Source organism: Electrophorus electricus, chromosome 6, assembly GCF_013358815.1.
Source record: "Electrophorus electricus isolate fEleEle1 chromosome 6, fEleEle1.pri, whole genome shotgun sequence".
Lineage (NCBI taxonomy): Eukaryota > Metazoa > Chordata > Actinopteri > Gymnotiformes > Gymnotidae > Electrophorus > Electrophorus electricus.
Window position 1 is genome coordinate 1,897,348 of NC_049540.1, and position 17,653 is coordinate 1,915,000.

The 17,653-nt window shown below is 46.6% G+C and overlaps 1 protein-coding gene across 4 annotated transcripts in view; it reads right to left on the minus strand.

Moving 5' to 3' along the window:
* Nucleotides 1–9,794: 9,794 nt before the first annotated feature.
* Nucleotides 9,795–17,653, minus strand: part of gria3a (glutamate receptor, ionotropic, AMPA 3a) — a 55,544-nt gene continuing 47,685 nt past the window's right edge. For 2 of the 4 annotated variants that reach the window (XM_035527661.1, XM_035527659.1), the window contains exons 15-16: nucleotides 11,801–12,038; nucleotides 9,795–11,063 (exon numbers count right to left, since the gene is read on the minus strand). In XM_035527661.1, the coding sequence (XP_035383554.1) occupies nucleotides 11,808–12,038 (231 nt within the window). In that variant the 3' untranslated portion in view covers nucleotides 9,795–11,063; nucleotides 11,801–11,807. Of the gene's footprint in view, nucleotides 11,064–11,800; nucleotides 12,039–15,030; nucleotides 15,146–17,653 lie in introns of those variants that run through there. The other 2 variants (XM_035527660.1, XM_035527662.1) reach the window with 2 other exon arrangements.

Below are 17,653 nucleotides of genomic sequence, written 5' to 3' on the forward strand. Positions count from 1 at the left end.
AGAAGAAACATCAAGCACTGTGTGCTATGTATAGTCTCCTGGTATTTAAATCTCTGAGCTCACGATTCAAATTCATTACTTTTCTTTAGGAACATTCATGAAATTTCAGATTTCAAACCCAATATATTTTAGTACAATGCAGAATTATTACTAACAAATACACTGTTTACACAAATATGTCTCTAGGAGCTATCTACACACACAAAAAAAAAACAATAAACCAAGCTTTATGTTTTGGACTTTGATGCTTGGAAATAGCCCAAGTATTTTAAGTGCACATTTGATAGAATATTATTATAGAGCGTTACAATCAATTCTGACATTTAAGCATTGCAGCTGATGAAAGCATCACTCCATTGCCATAGTGAACGATACAACCACCTACACCAGACGGTGCAGCGCGGCTCCACTCTGTGCCGCCGTACCGCACACTGTCAGGACGTCCCCCACAGTGATGCTGAGTCAAGCGCAGATTCATTTGACAAGAACTAAAAAAAACTCATCAAACCCGCGGGGCAGAATTCAGGCAGAACCGCAGGACCCAGCACCCTGCTGGGAGTGGCCAGACGGATTTCACAAAGAAGCAAATGACCCAAGGAGCTTCAGTACAAGACAGAGGGTGATGAGGACCAGGTGCAGATAATCAATCAGGAGTTAAAGCGCCCTCTGGAGGCCAAGATCTTGGGGCAGCCTTGTCCTGCTTCTTTGATTGGTTGTGACATCACTACAAGGCTTCTGTGATTGGTTGTGATCGAGCTTGGGCATCTTGTATAAATGGTCAGATACACTGTCGATAAACGATGTTGTAGAATTTCCACGGCTAAGGCTACGCTAATCTGGATTAAACCGGATTAAAGCAACCCGATGTACACCTGTCTGTCCACTGGGTTTAAAGGGGCGGAGCTACAGCGAAGGGGGGCGGAGCAGACCAGCAAGGTGTCTCTGCAACAGCTCAAGGTGGCGCATGCATTTGCAAAAAAACTGGCAAGAGAGAAATGATGAAACCGTAACCGTGACAACCTCAGTGTCCTCTGTGTGGAGTAAAGGGCATTTCCTCAACAAACCAGATCAAAGTACCATAAAAAGTGACATATAAGGCATGTGTGTGTGTGTGTGTGTGTGTGTGTGTGAGAGAGAGAGAGAGAGAGAGAGAGTGTGTGTGTGTGTGAGTGAGAGAGAGAGAGAGAGTGTGTGTGTGTGTGTGTGTGTGTTTATGTGGGTGTGTGTGTGTTTACACCCAGTACCATTTATCCTTTTTTGAAATTTTGATCAATAAAAAATAATTGCAAATAACTGCAATTGTTTGTATCAGAAAAATAAAGGTACCCCATACAAACCAGTACACACAACCAGTCTGCCCCATACAAACAAGCACACACAACCAGTCTGCCCCACACAAACCAGCACACACAACCAGTCTGCCCCATACAAACCAGCACACACAACCAGTCTGCCCCATACAAACCAGCACACACAACCAGTCTGCCCCATACAAACCAGCACACAAAACCAGTCTACCCCATACAAACCAGCACACACAACCAGTCTGCCTTATACAAACCAGAACACACAACCAGTCTGCCCCATACAAACCAGCACACACAACCAGTCTGCCCCATACAAACCAGCACACACAACCAGTCTGCCTTATACAAACCAGCACACACAACCAATCTTCCCCATACAAACCAGCACACACAACCAGTCTGCCCCATACAAACCAGCACACACAACCAGTCTGCCCCATACAAACCAGCACACACAACCAGTCTGCCTTATACAAACCAGCACACACAACCAGTCTGCCCCATACAAACCAGCACACACAACCAATCTGCCCCATACAAACCGGCACACACAACCAGTCTGCCCCATACAAACCGGCACACACAACCAATCTACCCCATACAAACCGGCACACACAACCAGTCTGCCCCATACAAACCAGCACACACAACCAGTCTGCCCCACACAAACCAGCACACACAACCAGTCTGCCCCACACAAACCAGCACACACAACCAGTCTGCCCCATACAAACTAGCACACACAACCAGTCTGCCCCATACAAACCAGCACACAGGCCATGTGATAATAATAACACCGTTAGCCCGAGTAGATTCACAGATGACCCTCCTCCAGGAGCCCACTGATTGCCCACCAAGGTGAACCAGCAGCTTCACACACTTGTCCAAGTAGCAACAAATTGAACTGGCAGAAAAGACGATGCCAACAAACTCCAAACCGTGAGAGCAACCTAATGCGGTTACGCGGATACATCAGGACACACATCCCAGATGTTGGGAGATGCTTCACAGATGTAGGGATATGCTTCTCAGGTGTTGGAATATGCTTCCCGGATGTTGGAAAATGTGTCCCAGATGTTGGGATATGCATCCCAGATGTTGGAATATGCATCCCAGATGTTGGGATGCACTTCCCAGTTAACAGAACATGGTTCCCAGGGGCAGCACATCTGGAGCCACAGGAGGTTGGCCAATTGTGTCCAAGCAAGACTCAAGACGTGAACAGGACAAGTGTGTGACATGCACGTGAGATGCGCATGAGGTGCACGTGAGATGCACATAGGCTGCATGTGAGATGCACGTGAGATTAATGAGATGCATGTGACCATGTTTTCGTGAAAAGCTGTTCAACTCGTTGTCATGTTCCTGCAAGGTTTTTCCAGTTATATCCCATTTTTTCTCCTTATTTAGTCATTATGCCAATTCCCACCTTGTCACACAACTTCCCAACCATGGACAGTATAGCGAGCACCTGCTTCCTCAAACAGGTATGTCTCCCAGCACTACGTCTTTCCGGAGTGCTGACTCCTAACACCGCATCATTCCGGAGTGCTGACTCCCAGTACCATGTCTTTCCAGAGTGCTGACTACCAGCAACACACCCGGATGTCCACAGCTGGCTAGTGCCACAGTGAATGACAGGGGGTGGGGTCATGCTATCCCACCCACACAGAAAGCAGTGCCACTCTGGTGGGTGTGGCATCGTTGGGACTGGTAAAATAACCCCAAGAGGTCCGCAGTTGGAAAATGGAGCTTTGTTATTTAAACCATTTCCAAAGGCTACGGCAAACAAAGGTTGAGTGTAAATACAAAATCTGATTATGTTCAGAAGTTGTGGGCGGTTTACTGTGATGGCCTAAGACAGGACCCTGAGTGCGTGTGTCAGTGCAGACAAACAGACTAGACACCATGTGGAGTTTAAATACAGCTGCTTCAATCAAAACGCTGATTTGTCTAAACATATAAACACCATAAATGGAATAAGGCAAGTGTAAAGTGTGCTAACTGTAGCACTGATGCTCTGGGGTTAAAGAACATTACCACAGTGTAAATGTGTGTGTGTGTGTGGGGGGGTCCACACAGATAGGATTGATCCCATGATGAGCCAACTGATACTGTACGACAGAGAACAAGCCAAAAAAACACCCTATCTATCACACACACACACACACACACACACACTTTATCAGCTCTATCCCTAACCCTAACTGGAATATATGTGTGGGTGTGTGTGTGAATAATGAAATGCTTGATGTGCGCAGTCAAGCGTGTGGTGTGTGTGGTGTATCTGGGTGGGGTAAGGTGCTGTGAAGTATTTGGAATTTTTTTTGCTTGTTTTTGGTATGGGACACTGTGCTTACAGTGCTACAGTTACTCTGAGTTCAAAGCTTTTTGTCTTTAATTTGTGCACATTTTCATCTGCATAATACAATCCTTTACAGTTATGACCCTTCACAGATCAACCTGTCATACTGCACGGAGACATCGGTGTGTCACTACACCACTGGATCATGTACTAGAGACGCCAAGAGGTTCAGAGCTTATTTTAGAAGTGGTAATAATTCCTTCTGATGTCTATCGCATCTGTTTCTCAAGAAAGAAGTGTGTATGTCACTAAACTGGACTAAATCCCAAATCCTCAATCCCAGACATAACCAGAACACGTATGTCCAAATCAATCCCAGACATGTGTCACGATACGGCCCCTCCCACTTGTGTGTGTGTGTGTGTGTATGTGTGTGTTTTTTTCATGGTCACGCCCTCTCGTGATTCTCACCTGATCCTTGTTCTGTGTCATTATCTTGTGCGTATATAAGTCTCTTGTCTAGTCGTGGATGTTGTCGATGTTTAACCCTGATAGCCTGCGAGCTACGTCGTCTTTACGTCGTGTGCTAATAAACGTATGTATCTTTTTTACTCAACTCATCCCTGCATCCTGCTCTGCCTCCTCATCGTTACAACATGGTCAGAACACGTATGTCCAAATCAATCCCAGACATGACCAGAACATGTATATCCACACGTATGTCACTGCTCACAACCACCCAAATACCTCCAACCTTAAGAACTGAAAGGCTTACAGTTCATACAAAAACACCTCCAAGCTCTTCATGGTTCACACCCACCCAGACACCTCCAACCTCCAGGCATACTGAAGAACAGTCTGAAGGAAGTAAGTACTGAAAAAAGCAGGAAGAGAAACTGTCTGCGTTACAGACCTGGCAGAGTTTCCTGGGGAAACACACCCAGCGTCTGGCGCTGCCTGCATGTCCCCAGACTCCAGGCAGTCACACGACTGCAAAAGGATTCGCAACTAATTATACATTCGGTTTTATTGAAGATTATGTAAATTTGTCCAATTACCGGTTCTCCCCTGAAGTGGGGAAGTTGTGCATAAAAGAACAGTGATTCCTACATTGTTTACCCAGAATACACTGCAATTCCAAAGGCAGATCAGTAAAACCTGACGCTATGTGGATGGCTCAGTGACAAACAAACAAAGCAGCACAAACAGGGGAACACACACAAACAGCTCCAAACAGGCACCTCCACCTGAAAACTCCTACACCATTATTCATACATCCACCTCTCCTACTCCTACATCTCCTACACCTCCACCTGAAAACTCCTACACCATTATTCATACATCCACCTCTCCTATTCCTACATCAGAGGCTTTCTCTCATATCCCCCCACACACACGCACACACTGTTGTCTCCTGAGATGCGGTCAGAGCGGTTTCAGCTGACACACATGTGGTTTTAGGTGTGTGTTCAGCACATGCCTTTTTAATCTGAAATCAATGCGTGCGTGCGTGTGTGTGTGCGCGCATGTGTGTATGACCAAACACACTTCACTGACTCTTACTGTAACCACCCCAGAACCACATGTGGTGTGGCTTCGACACGCAGCCAGATACGGATGAAAGATCATCTGCCTCAGGTTTCCAACACCAGTGACAGTTAAATGTTGTAACAGGTGATTTGTAATTTAAAGACATGCTCTGGTCAGAATAGATTTACTCAGGCTTACAATGTGGGTAAACTACCTATTACACACAGGCTGTGGTGTTAATGACCACAGCCAGGAGGATTCACCTCACAGGGTCGTAATCCTATCTAAACTGCACTCTGTATTTTGTTCTGAAGTATCAGTTAGTGTATGATTGTCACTGGTTCACTGTCTCTGTGCAGGTGTAAACCACATCTCTCTGGGTGGGTTTGTGTGTGTCGCTATCCGTGGTGCTGAACACAGTCACTGCACTGTGATAACAGGCTGCTAGAATCCAGGAGGTTAATACTACCCACCTAACTCTTAATCCTGATAACCTAACCATAATCTAACTGCCCTAACTCCTAACCCTAAACCCAGTCTCTTATCCTAAAACACCAAAACCATAATGCACATAACCTCAGTCCATTACTACACCCCCTACCACAAAACACCCATAACCCCACTATTGGCGCCACCTCTTAACCTCTGACCCCGAATGCCTGCTTGTGTCTGCTGTGATGAGTATGAGAGAGTCTGAACTGAGATGATACACATTTCAGCCCTGAAGGAGAACAGGCACATGAACTGTTACTAGGGTTACTAGTACAATTCCCATCTGATAGATGGTATGTTCTGCTTTTTAGTGGCCTTTTTCAAATTTGATAAAAGAAACTGTCTTGTGTAATATATATATATTATATATATATATAAATATCTTTCACGGCAATGTTCCGTGTTATTTAACCTTGAAGCTCTCGTGCTGGGCTCCAGCTATCTGTGCCGTCTTTAAATTGGCTCTTCATAACAGGCTAATAGTTAAAAGAACGCACAGGTTTAGCATGTCTATAAAAGTCCACATTCACCAGGAGAAAGAGAGAGCGCGCGCGCGCGCGCGTGTGTGGGTGTGTGCGCGTGCGTGTTCCAGGGACTAACGGCGAGGACGGTGAGAGAGACTACTGCACGAGACATGAATACCAATGCCTTCGCCTTCCTCCTCCGTAGCTGCGCGGCGCAGTGTCGGGTGGCGCGCGGATGATAAACTATGCGGAGGTATCTCATTATGGAAACAGAGACTCCGCTCAGTGCCTCGCGTGCGTGCCTTCCAAATAGCGAAGTTGAGCGAATTCATATAAATCATTTCAGAAGGCAGCGAGGTGGCGTATAATTGGTATGAATAAGTATGCAGCGGCCGCGCGCGCGCTCGCTCTGAGCCAGCCAAACCAACAGATGGCAAAATCACCATGACGACTCCGAGACACGCGGGGTTTCTCGCTTCTTTTCATTCCTCCGCGTGCGTGCCTGAATGGTTCACCTCGCGCAGGCGTTGATACGGGCTGCGCGCACGGACTTAATGGGTCATCCGGTATACACAACAGGTGAACGGCGCTCGCACTTCCGCGCGCTCTCTTACACCCACAAACCCAGACAGCGAGAGAGAGAGAGAGAGAGAGAGAGAGAGAGAGATGCACAGCTATACTAGATTTCTCGACAGATTATGTTCACTCAGTATCGTAATCTGCACGCAGACACGCAGACTATGTGGGCTGTGTCCCTCGTGCTAATGTGCTACTGAGAGCGCACTCATCGGGCCTCCTGTAATGGTGAATAATTCACATCCACACGAATGCAACAACCACGTAACTAAGTCCCATCTGATGCATAAACTAGCCCAGGTGAGTGTGCGAGCGCCTTCGCTGGCTGGCTGGATGGCTGCACATGTTCAATAAGGCGGTCGGTTTCCATGAAAACCCAGCAAGAGAAAACGTCTTAATAAGGTGCTGAAATCTTTCAGCGATGGAGACCAATTCCGTGCACCTCGCGCAGGGTGGCCAAACGCGCGCTCTGCGGCGGATTCGTTCAGTTCGTGCCATTGTTCCATGAAGACGCGTGTGCCCAGTGCAGCGGCACCAGCGCATCGCTACACCGAGACACGCGCGCCTTCCACGGTAAGGGCTGCGCTGCCCGGGCTACGGGCGCACATACACATACACAAGAGCGTGCGGGCTTACCTGCCGAACCTCTCAGCCGAGCTCCCGGTGTGAACCGACTCTGCGTCGCGCGAGTCCTGCACCTCATCCTTCTGTCCACCATCGGTCGCTCTTCTCCGCGTGCCCCCCGCGTGCAGCTCTGTACCGTTTTATCCTGACGTTTTTTTTTGTTTGTTTGTTTTTATTATTATTATTTTCAATTAACGTCGATCTCGCCGGGGGTCTATTTTAAGCAAGCGCGCGCTGCGCGGTCGCGGACGCAAGGTCAGGAGCGCCCACTGCCACGCGCGTTACTAAGCAACCGGGAGGACACGCGTGATCTTACAACCGGGCACCGAATAAAAGCAAAAAAACAACAACCAAAAAACAAAAAGCAAGAAAGACGGAAACAAGACAGACAGCGCTGGACGAGACAAGTCCTCGACCTACTCGGACAAGTCGCGCGAATGTCGCGTGCGTTTGGAGTTATTGCCGAGCTGGCGCGTTCCCCTGGCTCGCCTGTTTGCCTCGCGTGCCCTAGCAGTGGCAGGACTCATCCTCAGTCACATCGCATTGCACGAGTCTCGCTGCAGCCACAGGAAAGTGCGGTCGTCGCCCAGAGAGCCTTGCGCGTGCCAGAATGAAGAGGCGTCTCTCTGGGCGCATTTATACCGACACAGCGCCATCTCGTGGAGGGACTGAGACCTGCGCGCACTTTGATGCAGTTGCACCTGCATAACTAAACACACAGTGCACTCTCGGCGTGATTCCAGCTGCTCTGTCCCTGCGTGCACGACGTTACGACGCCATCGGCTGGAGAAAAGCAGAATGCGATTACAGTGTGTTTTCACAGTGCAGAGGTCAGCAGCGCGAGTCCTGGACCTGAGGCCTCGGGCTGAAGGTAGAAAAGTCACGTTGCCATGTGATCAGACGGAGGGCTCGCCCTTCTCTGTCTGGCTGAGGACACCAACTAGTGATTTTTATCTTTACGTCCTGACTGTGTATAGATTTGAGTTTGGCCTTGTCCTGTTCACGTTCCACCACACATGCATTTGCAGGTGGTGCATTTTTACACCTTAAAAATTTGTTTTACTGTGGCTTTGCTTTCACAGAACTTTGAAGAACTTCAAGTGTAGCTAGTGTTCAGTTTATGATTCTACATATTGCTAAAACAACCCAAATCTGTTGTTCAAACTCAGACTGACCGCTTATTTCTAAAATGTATTTGAACATTTATTTGATTACTTATTTGAAATTATGTGCAAGTACGGCGCTCGTGGGTGGGGAGTGTCTGCGCGCTGTCTGATGAGTCACACATTGTGGTGGTGCACGTGCAAAAGGCAGAACACAAACCCGACAGTAGAAAGGGCGCTCGCGGTGGCGCGAGGCACTGTGCTGGCGGAAGCTCGCGCTGTTCTCACGCTACCGGCTTCTCCGTTAGCTGACCGTATGAACCACGCTTGCCGGGTGTCACATGTAGACACCAGGCCCCTCCGTGCCACGCCCACACCAAGCTTGTCAAATCAACCAAATGCACCATCAGGACGCAGAGCCGGTGCCAACAGGCGGAGGCAGGTATGATGTGTACACTAGCGAGCGTGTCAGACGGCTCCTGCGCCACGCGCTGGCCAGGTGCAGAAGTGCCGCTTCCGCAGTTGCGCTCAACATTTAAGCACCTCGCCGTTTCCTTTGACACACAGCCATCGTTTTTTAGTGCGTTTACGTTGCTGTGTGATTCAAGCATCTCATATCATTCTGTTTTGTCAATGTTTGATGTAACTTGAATGAATTTGCTATAGAGTACGGCTAGAAAAGTGTTGCAAGGCAGAAAAAAAATCAAGAGAAAGGAGGACTCGCGTTCAGTCTAATCTTTATTAACAAAACGTTATCAAGTGAATAAATCAGTAGCGTTTAATAAATACACTACAGGTGTCCATGCAGAGAGGCAAACTTCTGCTTTTTTACAGAGGCAAGAGAGTAGAGGAAAGAGACAGGAGAGGAGGAGAGGAGAGACAGAGGAGAGAGACAGAGGAGGAGGAGAGGAGAGACAGAGGAGAGAGGAGAGGAGAGAGAAGAGGAGAGAGACAGGAGAGGAGGAGAGGAGAGACAGAGGAGAGGAGGAGAGGAGAGAGGAGAGACAGGAGAGGAGGAGAGAGTAGAGGAGAGAGACAGGAGAGGAGGAGAGAGGAGACAGGAGAGGAGAGACAGGAGAGAGGAGAGGAGAGAGACAGGAGAGGAGGAGAGGAGAGACAGAGGAGAGAGGAGAGGAGAGACAGGAGAGGAGAGACAGAGGAGAGAGGAGAGACAGAGGAGAGGAGAGACAGAGGAGAGAGGAGAGGAGAGAGACAGGAGAGGAGGAGAGGAGAGACAGAGGAGAGACAGGAGAGGAGAGACAGAGGAGAGAGGAGAGACAGAGGAGAGGAGAGACAGAGGAGAGAGGAGAGGAGAGAGACAGGAGAGGAGGAGAGGAGAGACAGGAGAGGAGGAGAGGAGAGACAGAGGAGAGAGGAGAGGAGAGGAGAGACAGGAGAGAAGAGGAGAGGAGAGACAGAGGAGAGGAGAGGAGAGAGGGAAAGGTAGAGGAGAGAAGCGAGGATGAGAGATTCAGGTGAAGGACAAAGCTTGCAGGTCTCTACTTACATGCAGCGTTAAACAGAATCTGCAGTCAGGAGTCTTTAGAAAATGACATCAACAAATGAATCTGTTAAATCTATCTCCTTAAGGTTTATAAAACTAAATATCCACTTTAGCTGTTTTTTCACGTTTACAATATTTAACCTTTGTTAACTGATGACAGTGTCTTTTTTAAGTCATTCAACTTTAATAATAATAATAATAATAATAATAAACTATAAAATGTGTAACTCTAAGTCTGTAAGTTTTACTGCATGTTTTATCTTATTGGCAAAATCAGAGCGTGAGTGCGAGAAGCAGTGTGTGTGTGTTGCTCTGCAGAGGGCTAAACACAGGTGTTAGTCTCTCACCAGCCTCATTCACACACACAGCCCTCACCTTCTGCTATGAAAGGCAGCTTTAATGACTCTATATGGCCACCGTACACTGCTGAAGCACTGGACAGACGAACTAACTGCCTGTCTCTCTGGAGAGAGAGCGAGAGAGAGAGGGTTTTAACGCAAATGTGTGTTTGGAGCGAGAGAGTGATGGAACAAGGGAGTATGTGGGAAGAGAAGAGCTGGTCTGCTCCGTATCCTAGCAGCCACGACCGTGGTGGTCTGAACGCAGAGTCCCTCCTGCTGTGTATGTACGGTAAGTGGTCAGGCATATCGCCATGGTGACCTGCAGAGCAATTGACTGAGCCTAAGCTGTGGAGGCCAGTGTAATGCTCACCACACCTACTGAAATGAGCATGCGCACAGAAACCTGACATCTGAGCAAGCTCAGACCAGGCCGTTACGACCTGCAAGCGGTGTGAGATATGACAGTTCAGGGCTGATTCTGTGAGCGTCGCGGCTAATAACTGTCCGGATGCTCGTTAGCTCTTTGGACCGATTTCTTGTTTACAGGCTGTTTGTTTATCTCATTGTTGACAAGTTCTGGAAAGGTGCAGACATGTGTAAGGCACTGCGAGACGGTGGGTTGTGGATTCTAAGACTGCAGTCGCCATGGTTACAATGAAACCAAGGGAAGGGGTTGGGACTGGAGTCTGTTGGGTGGATTGGTGAGGGATGCCACTTGGGTGTGTCCCATTAAATTCAGAGTCACTGAGAATCTGGTCCCCCATGCATGCACCAGTGACATCACTGCCTTCAGTGATGTCATCAGACAGGCTTGCATCTGGAAACACATGGAGATGATTTTAAGAGGGGAAGGCCAAATTACTTAGACTGAAATAATTCAATTAACAAATAAACTCAACGGTTAAAAGTGCCATTTTATTTTTAAATATGTTTTGTTGAAAACAAGTTCATCATTCTTTTAAAATGTCTCTATGTACAGTATGTAGAATAAATAATGTAGAATACATTTAAAAAATAATAATGTGTAACAGATTTCATAAGCGATGTCTCTATTCCTCATTTTGTTTTGTATAAAGCTTCCTATCAATGAAGCTGGAATGTGGCGTAGTGTAAAGTCAACATGGACTGAACGGAAACCGCGCGTTAGATCAGTGCTGTTGCCCCGGGGAAAACCTGTTTGCTTTAAAACTGTGAACCCGTTCACAGAAGGTTCAAAAAAAAATACAGCCATCAAAAAGAACCAAATTTAACACCCCCTTTGTAACTAAGTAATTGTGTAACTTATTAATATTCATCAACTATATTACATATTCATTAATTCTCTTACATATTCATTAATTAGCTTACACGCTCATTAATGACCTAACATGCTGAATAGTTACCTAACATCTATGTGGAAGTCTAGTTGGGTTTTCTGTGAAGATGTTGTGGAGCTGTGACAGTGGAGATAGTGATTCAGTTTGTAACCACTGTGTGACATAACTGTGGCGAGTGAGTTTAGGTATCTAGCACCGTAATAGTGCCCCTGCTGGAGGGGAGGGCTTGGATACGCACTGCTGGGCTAGATTTTGACGCTCTCTGTGCCGTAGACATTGTAGCCCTGGCGGTAGGTGGCGTTGGCAGGGGCAGGCTGGTAGTTGTGAGCGCTCTTGGCTAGTCTGAGCAGCTTGGTCTCCTGGTGGGACTTGTAGCAGAACTCGACCAGTGCCACCGTCATGGCCAAACCGAGACCGCCCACCAGGATGTAGAAAACGCCTGCCACGTTACTGAGGCTCAGAGCACTGGTCTTATCCTGTGGAGCAGAGAGACGCAATCACGCGCCACACATGCTGTAAAGGAGAGACACTATAGGAGCATACGCTCCATGTTTATAAAGGAAGGCAACACTCAGGGGTGCATGCACTAGGGAAACATTCATACCATCTCATGCATTCCCATGCATGCTTTTTCACACACACACACACAAACAGGGACAGAAAAACTGGACAGACTGAGGAGAACGTGAGTGTGTGTGGTGTGAGGTTTACAGGTCAGCGGTAGCATGGACCCAGTTAACACCGGGATACTTAAATCACAATTCATCCAGATGTTGCATTTACAGATGTTTCTTTACCCTGCAGTCCAGAGTCACCAGTGGGATGTGTTTAGTCTGAACTGGTCTGGTGGAGTATGTTTAGTCTGAACTGTTTTGGTGAGGTGTGTTTAGACTTAAATGGTTTGGTAGACTGTGTTTAGAAAGCAGGGTCTGAACTGGTCTGGTGGGGTGTATTTAGTCTGAACTGGTCTGGTGCGGTGTTTTTAGACTGAACTGGTCCGGTGGGGTATGTTTAGTCTGAAATGGTCCGGTGCGGTGTGTTTAATCTGAACTAGCCCGGTGGGGTGTGTTTAATCTGAACTAGTCCGGTGGGGTGTGTTTAGATGGCAGGGTTGTGTTTAAGTATCCTGGGTTAAGCACTCAGGGTTAGACAAGAGAGTCCCCTCTCTTTAAACCTTTAATCACTGCACTGGCCAGAGACACAGAGGAGCCCTGGGAACAAGTGCACACACACACACACACACACACACACACACACACACGCACACACACACACACACACACACATACACCACACACACAAACAAAAGCATACATGCATGCACACACACACGCACACACACGCACGCACACACACGCACAAGCACACGCACACACACACACACACACACACACACACACACAGAAAACACAACAACAAACACATACACTTAAGACACACAACATCAGAGGCATCACTGAGCAGTTACTAGTGGACACAGTACAACAAACGCAGTAGAGCGATCATGCAAACACATTTTCCTTGGTTTCTTCAGGTGACCAGGAGGAAGAGGAGGGTGATGAAGATTAATGTTACTATGATAATTCCCCTCTCTGAACTACTTCTGCAAACTTCACAGCTCTCAAAACTCACTGAAAGACACCACCATGTTCAGCTGACTGACAAAGCAGCGTCACATGTCAAACGCAGACAAGCCTCAAGACAAAACACTGACACACACACAGGCACATGCGCACACACACAGGCACACGCACACACACACACACGCACACACACGCACACGCACACACACACACACACACACACACACACTGTTCTGATGCTGTGGCAACCTGCCTCACACACACACAAACACGCTGTTTGGCATGAGACCATTAACGGTTTTCATCCCATGTTAGTGGTCGGCATGGGAACAGAGACGGCAATGTTGCAGCCCTGTTGTTAGGGTTGGGCCGTATATAGTTGTGCTGGATACAGTAGACAGTCATTAATGTTTCAGTGTGTCAGTAACATGTTTAGTGTGCCAGTAACAAGTTTCAGTGTGTGAGTATCATGTTTTAGTGTGTCAGTAACATGTTTTAGTGTGTGAGTAACATTTCATTGTGTCAGTAGGCACATGCGTGTTTCACTGTGTAAGTAACATGTTACAGTGTGTGAGAAACGTGTTTCAGTGCCACTAACGTGTTTCAGTATGTAAGTAACATGTTTCAGTGCCACTGACGTGTTTCAGCATGTAACATGTGTCAGTGTCAGTAACGTGTTTCAGTGTGTAAGTAACATGTTTCAGCGTTAGTAACGTGTTTCAGAGTGTAACATGTTTCAGTGCCACTGACGTGTTTCAGCATGTAACATGTGTCAGTAACGTGTTTCAGTGTGTAAGTAACATGTTTCAGTGTTAGTAACGTGTTTCAGAGTGTAACATGTTTCAGTGCCACTAACGTATTTCAGCGTGTAACATGTTTCAGTGTCAGTAACGTGTTTCAGCGTGTAACATGTTTCAGTGTCAGTAACGTGTTTCAGCATGTGAGTAACGTGTTTCAGTGTGTAAGTAACGTGTTTCAGTGCCACTAACATGTTTCATCGTGTAAGTAACATGTCAGTAACGTGTTTCAGCATGTAACATGTCAGTGTCAGTAACGTGTTTCAGCGTGTAACCTGTTTCAGTGCCACTAACGTGTTTCAGCGTGTAACATGTTTCAGTGTCAGTAACTTGTTTCAGCGTGTAACATGTTTCAGTTGTCAGTCACGTGTTTCAGCGTGTGAGTAACGTGTTTCAGTGCCACTAACATGTTTCAGCGTGTAAGTAACATGTGTCAGTAACGTGTTTCAGTGCCACTAACGTGTTTCCGTGTGTTCAGACTGGTTAGCGCAGCAGCAGAGCTCAACCTTAAGACTGGCTCTACAACTTAAAACTTAAACTGTTAAAAAGTTCTAACAAATCCATTACTCTAACAAGTTTATTACTAGTAAAACACTGTCAAAACACTTTGATTCGACTAAAATACTTAAATATCCAGATAAACACTAAATTGCTTATATATATTCTACAGAAACTTAACATTATTGCCATATGCTGATCAAACACAAAAACTGCTTAACGGCTGACAAAACACAATCATATTGTCTAACGAAGTACTAAATCACTTACTCTACCGAAATACTTATTCATGAAATACTTACAAAATGCATAATAGGTGTTTGAACGCTAAAGCGTGTCACAGCACCCACACGCTTAGATGTCCACTCTTATCGCCGCTAAATCGATGTGAGCACTTAGCCGCTAGCACTTATCAGCGCGTCCCAAGCATGCAGCGTTAGGTGGGCGTGCGGGGCGGACAGGCAGGGGGTGTCTCCGGCGCCCGGGCCTTATTCTAAGCGCCGGATCTGAACTGGAATCAGTTGCGATGGGCTAGGCTGAAGCGTGAAGCCTAAGGGTGTGCGGCAGGCCGCTGACCCCGGGACACTGACCTTGCTCGCCGAGTCCTTGGTCCCACACTCCCCTTTATCGTACCACCACTTGTTTTTCAGCTTGTCTAAGATGCCTTGCTCACTGAGTTTCAATACTGCAAGGTTTACAGGAGTTCTTCACGAGGGAAATAACATAAATAACATCGCAGAATTATGTTATTTTATGTTATTCATACTTAACACTTAGAGCTCTATACCAAAGCGATACTGATACCTGGACTGGTTACTTTACAGTGAGTGAGAGAACAGAAAACAGAGAAGAAGAAAAAAAAAAGCAAGAGAGAGAGAGAGAGAGAGCAAGGAACAGGCAAGCAGTGCTAGCACAGGTGTTACCTTTGACCTGGAAGTGCTACCTGACAGTATCAGGACCTACTGTAAACGCTTTGAGTAATCGGCACTCACTGTTCCGACAGAGGCAGAGAGAGAGAGAGAGAGATTGGTCACACGGTAACCATAGTAACAAAGCCAAAAGGGAGCACAGAACAAAAGAAAAAACTAGGAGAGATGAATATCAGTTTTTGGTTATTGTTTAAAAACAAACACAGAACGAAAATAAATCTGGCAGGTGCATCTTGAGCTGAGGTTGGAGGAAGCTGGACTGGCCCTGTCCAGAACCCTTCCTGGACTAAGAGACAGAAAGCAGGATTTAGAGGGTGAGGGATGCAGGCCAGAACCGGACCCCCACCGCCCAGAAGCCCAAACCTCGAGCGTGTGCATGCATTCGAGCTAGAGCAGCTCCCCCCAGCACAGCACCACTCTGGTACGCTCTGGGCCGGGTCACCAGGGACCGGCTTGGCCATGGAGAACTGCTCTTTGGCTAAATGCATTGACTGTACATTCTTCATGCTAACAGACTCTCCTCAGACCCAATCACTGTGTCTTGCACAGTTGGCTGATGCCTGTAGGGGGTTTTGATTTGTAAGATGTTAAATTATGTCAACAGGTCTGCTGGATAACTCAGATTATTTCCCTTGGGATTAATGATGACAGTCTGTAATTCAACACCAGCAGATGTACCACACTGTGGGAGCAGTGCTGTGGTCTCCAGACTCCTGAGCGTCCGTGAGCCCAAATGCATGTAGGTCAGCGTGGCAGTGTAATGGTGGACCCACGGTCTGTACAACTCTACACTCTTGACTCTGCTTTCAAGATTAACGAAGCTAAGTAATGACTCACAGCTCACATCCGGAGTATTACAGGCTGACTGCCTGTCACAGTGTGCCAAAATTGTCAACCAGGCCTTCAGGCAGCCAATGAGGTCCAGGAGCCGATGTTGGTCCGCTGAACTCCATGACCTGATGGTCTGCTGGACTCCAGGACCTGATGGCTTGCACCTGTGGGATTCCAACACCTAAGTACTCCAAACAGGAGTCTGTTATGTCACTTGTTCAACACTTAAGCCTCTGGGGACAAATCCAGACTGGGGTCTGTGTCCAAACTCCAGTGATTCATTATGAAGTTGTTTAAAAGATTGTAACCCGTTTATTTAGACTGTGGGCTGGCGCTTCAAATGAACATGCTTTTAAGGAAGATTTGTCACTCAGTGCTACATAAATCAGTGCTACATAAATATCACCTCACTGCATTTACAAACATCAGAGATTATTATTACCCAGCTGATATTAGTAGTTTATGACTAAATAATTGTATCAAAATAATTAACGTAAGGCACTTATAATGCAACTAATGTTTACTTTTTGATCTCGCCACCAGAATAAGATTATATGCAGTACACAACTACACTTCTCGGAGGCCAAACGACCCTGTCAGAATCCTAAATATAAGCATGATCAAAATTATATACAAATATAATTACACTTATTAATAAATATAAATCAACATTACAACAGGTAAGATTATAGTCAGCTGAGATCATGGATAAATAAATTGGCAAACCTTTAACAAAAACATGTATCAACAACAACAAAAAACTAAACAAAAAGACGAAGATATTAACCCTGCTCCAAGTGGGAGTAATTCTGAGGTTAATTCTGAGTCACACCACAGCTCAGCTCAGGTCAGGTGAAGCTGATGGAAGCTTCAGGGAATCAGATGTAGCTCACGATGTCTGCCAGCGGAGACGTCACTCTGCCCTTCTGAGGACTTCTCACATGACTACAGACGTCCTGCTTACTGTAATGACTACATGTAACATTTGTTAAATCTATATTTATAGATATATATGTATACACTATATACTATAGTATATGCACCGTCGACTGCTAATTCTAAAAGCAGCTGATCAACAGCATAACATTTTACAAACTGACATGAAGATATGACATAAAAAACAGTTCACCTTAAGTCACAGTAATTTAAACAACTTGTTTAGGGAAAATGTCGATAGTGCACACAGTAAAAACCTGAAAGTGCAACTGGGCTTAGAGAGACTTTAACCTGGGATGCTCTGAATAACTCATCTCTCCTGCAGAAGACGCTCCACCGAGAAGCCACGCACACGCACACCCACGCACACACACACGCTCACCCACGCACACACACACGCTCACCCACGCACACACACGCACGCACACACTCACACTAATACACACACGCACACACACACACGCACACACTCACACTAATACACACACACACACACACACACACTAATACACACACA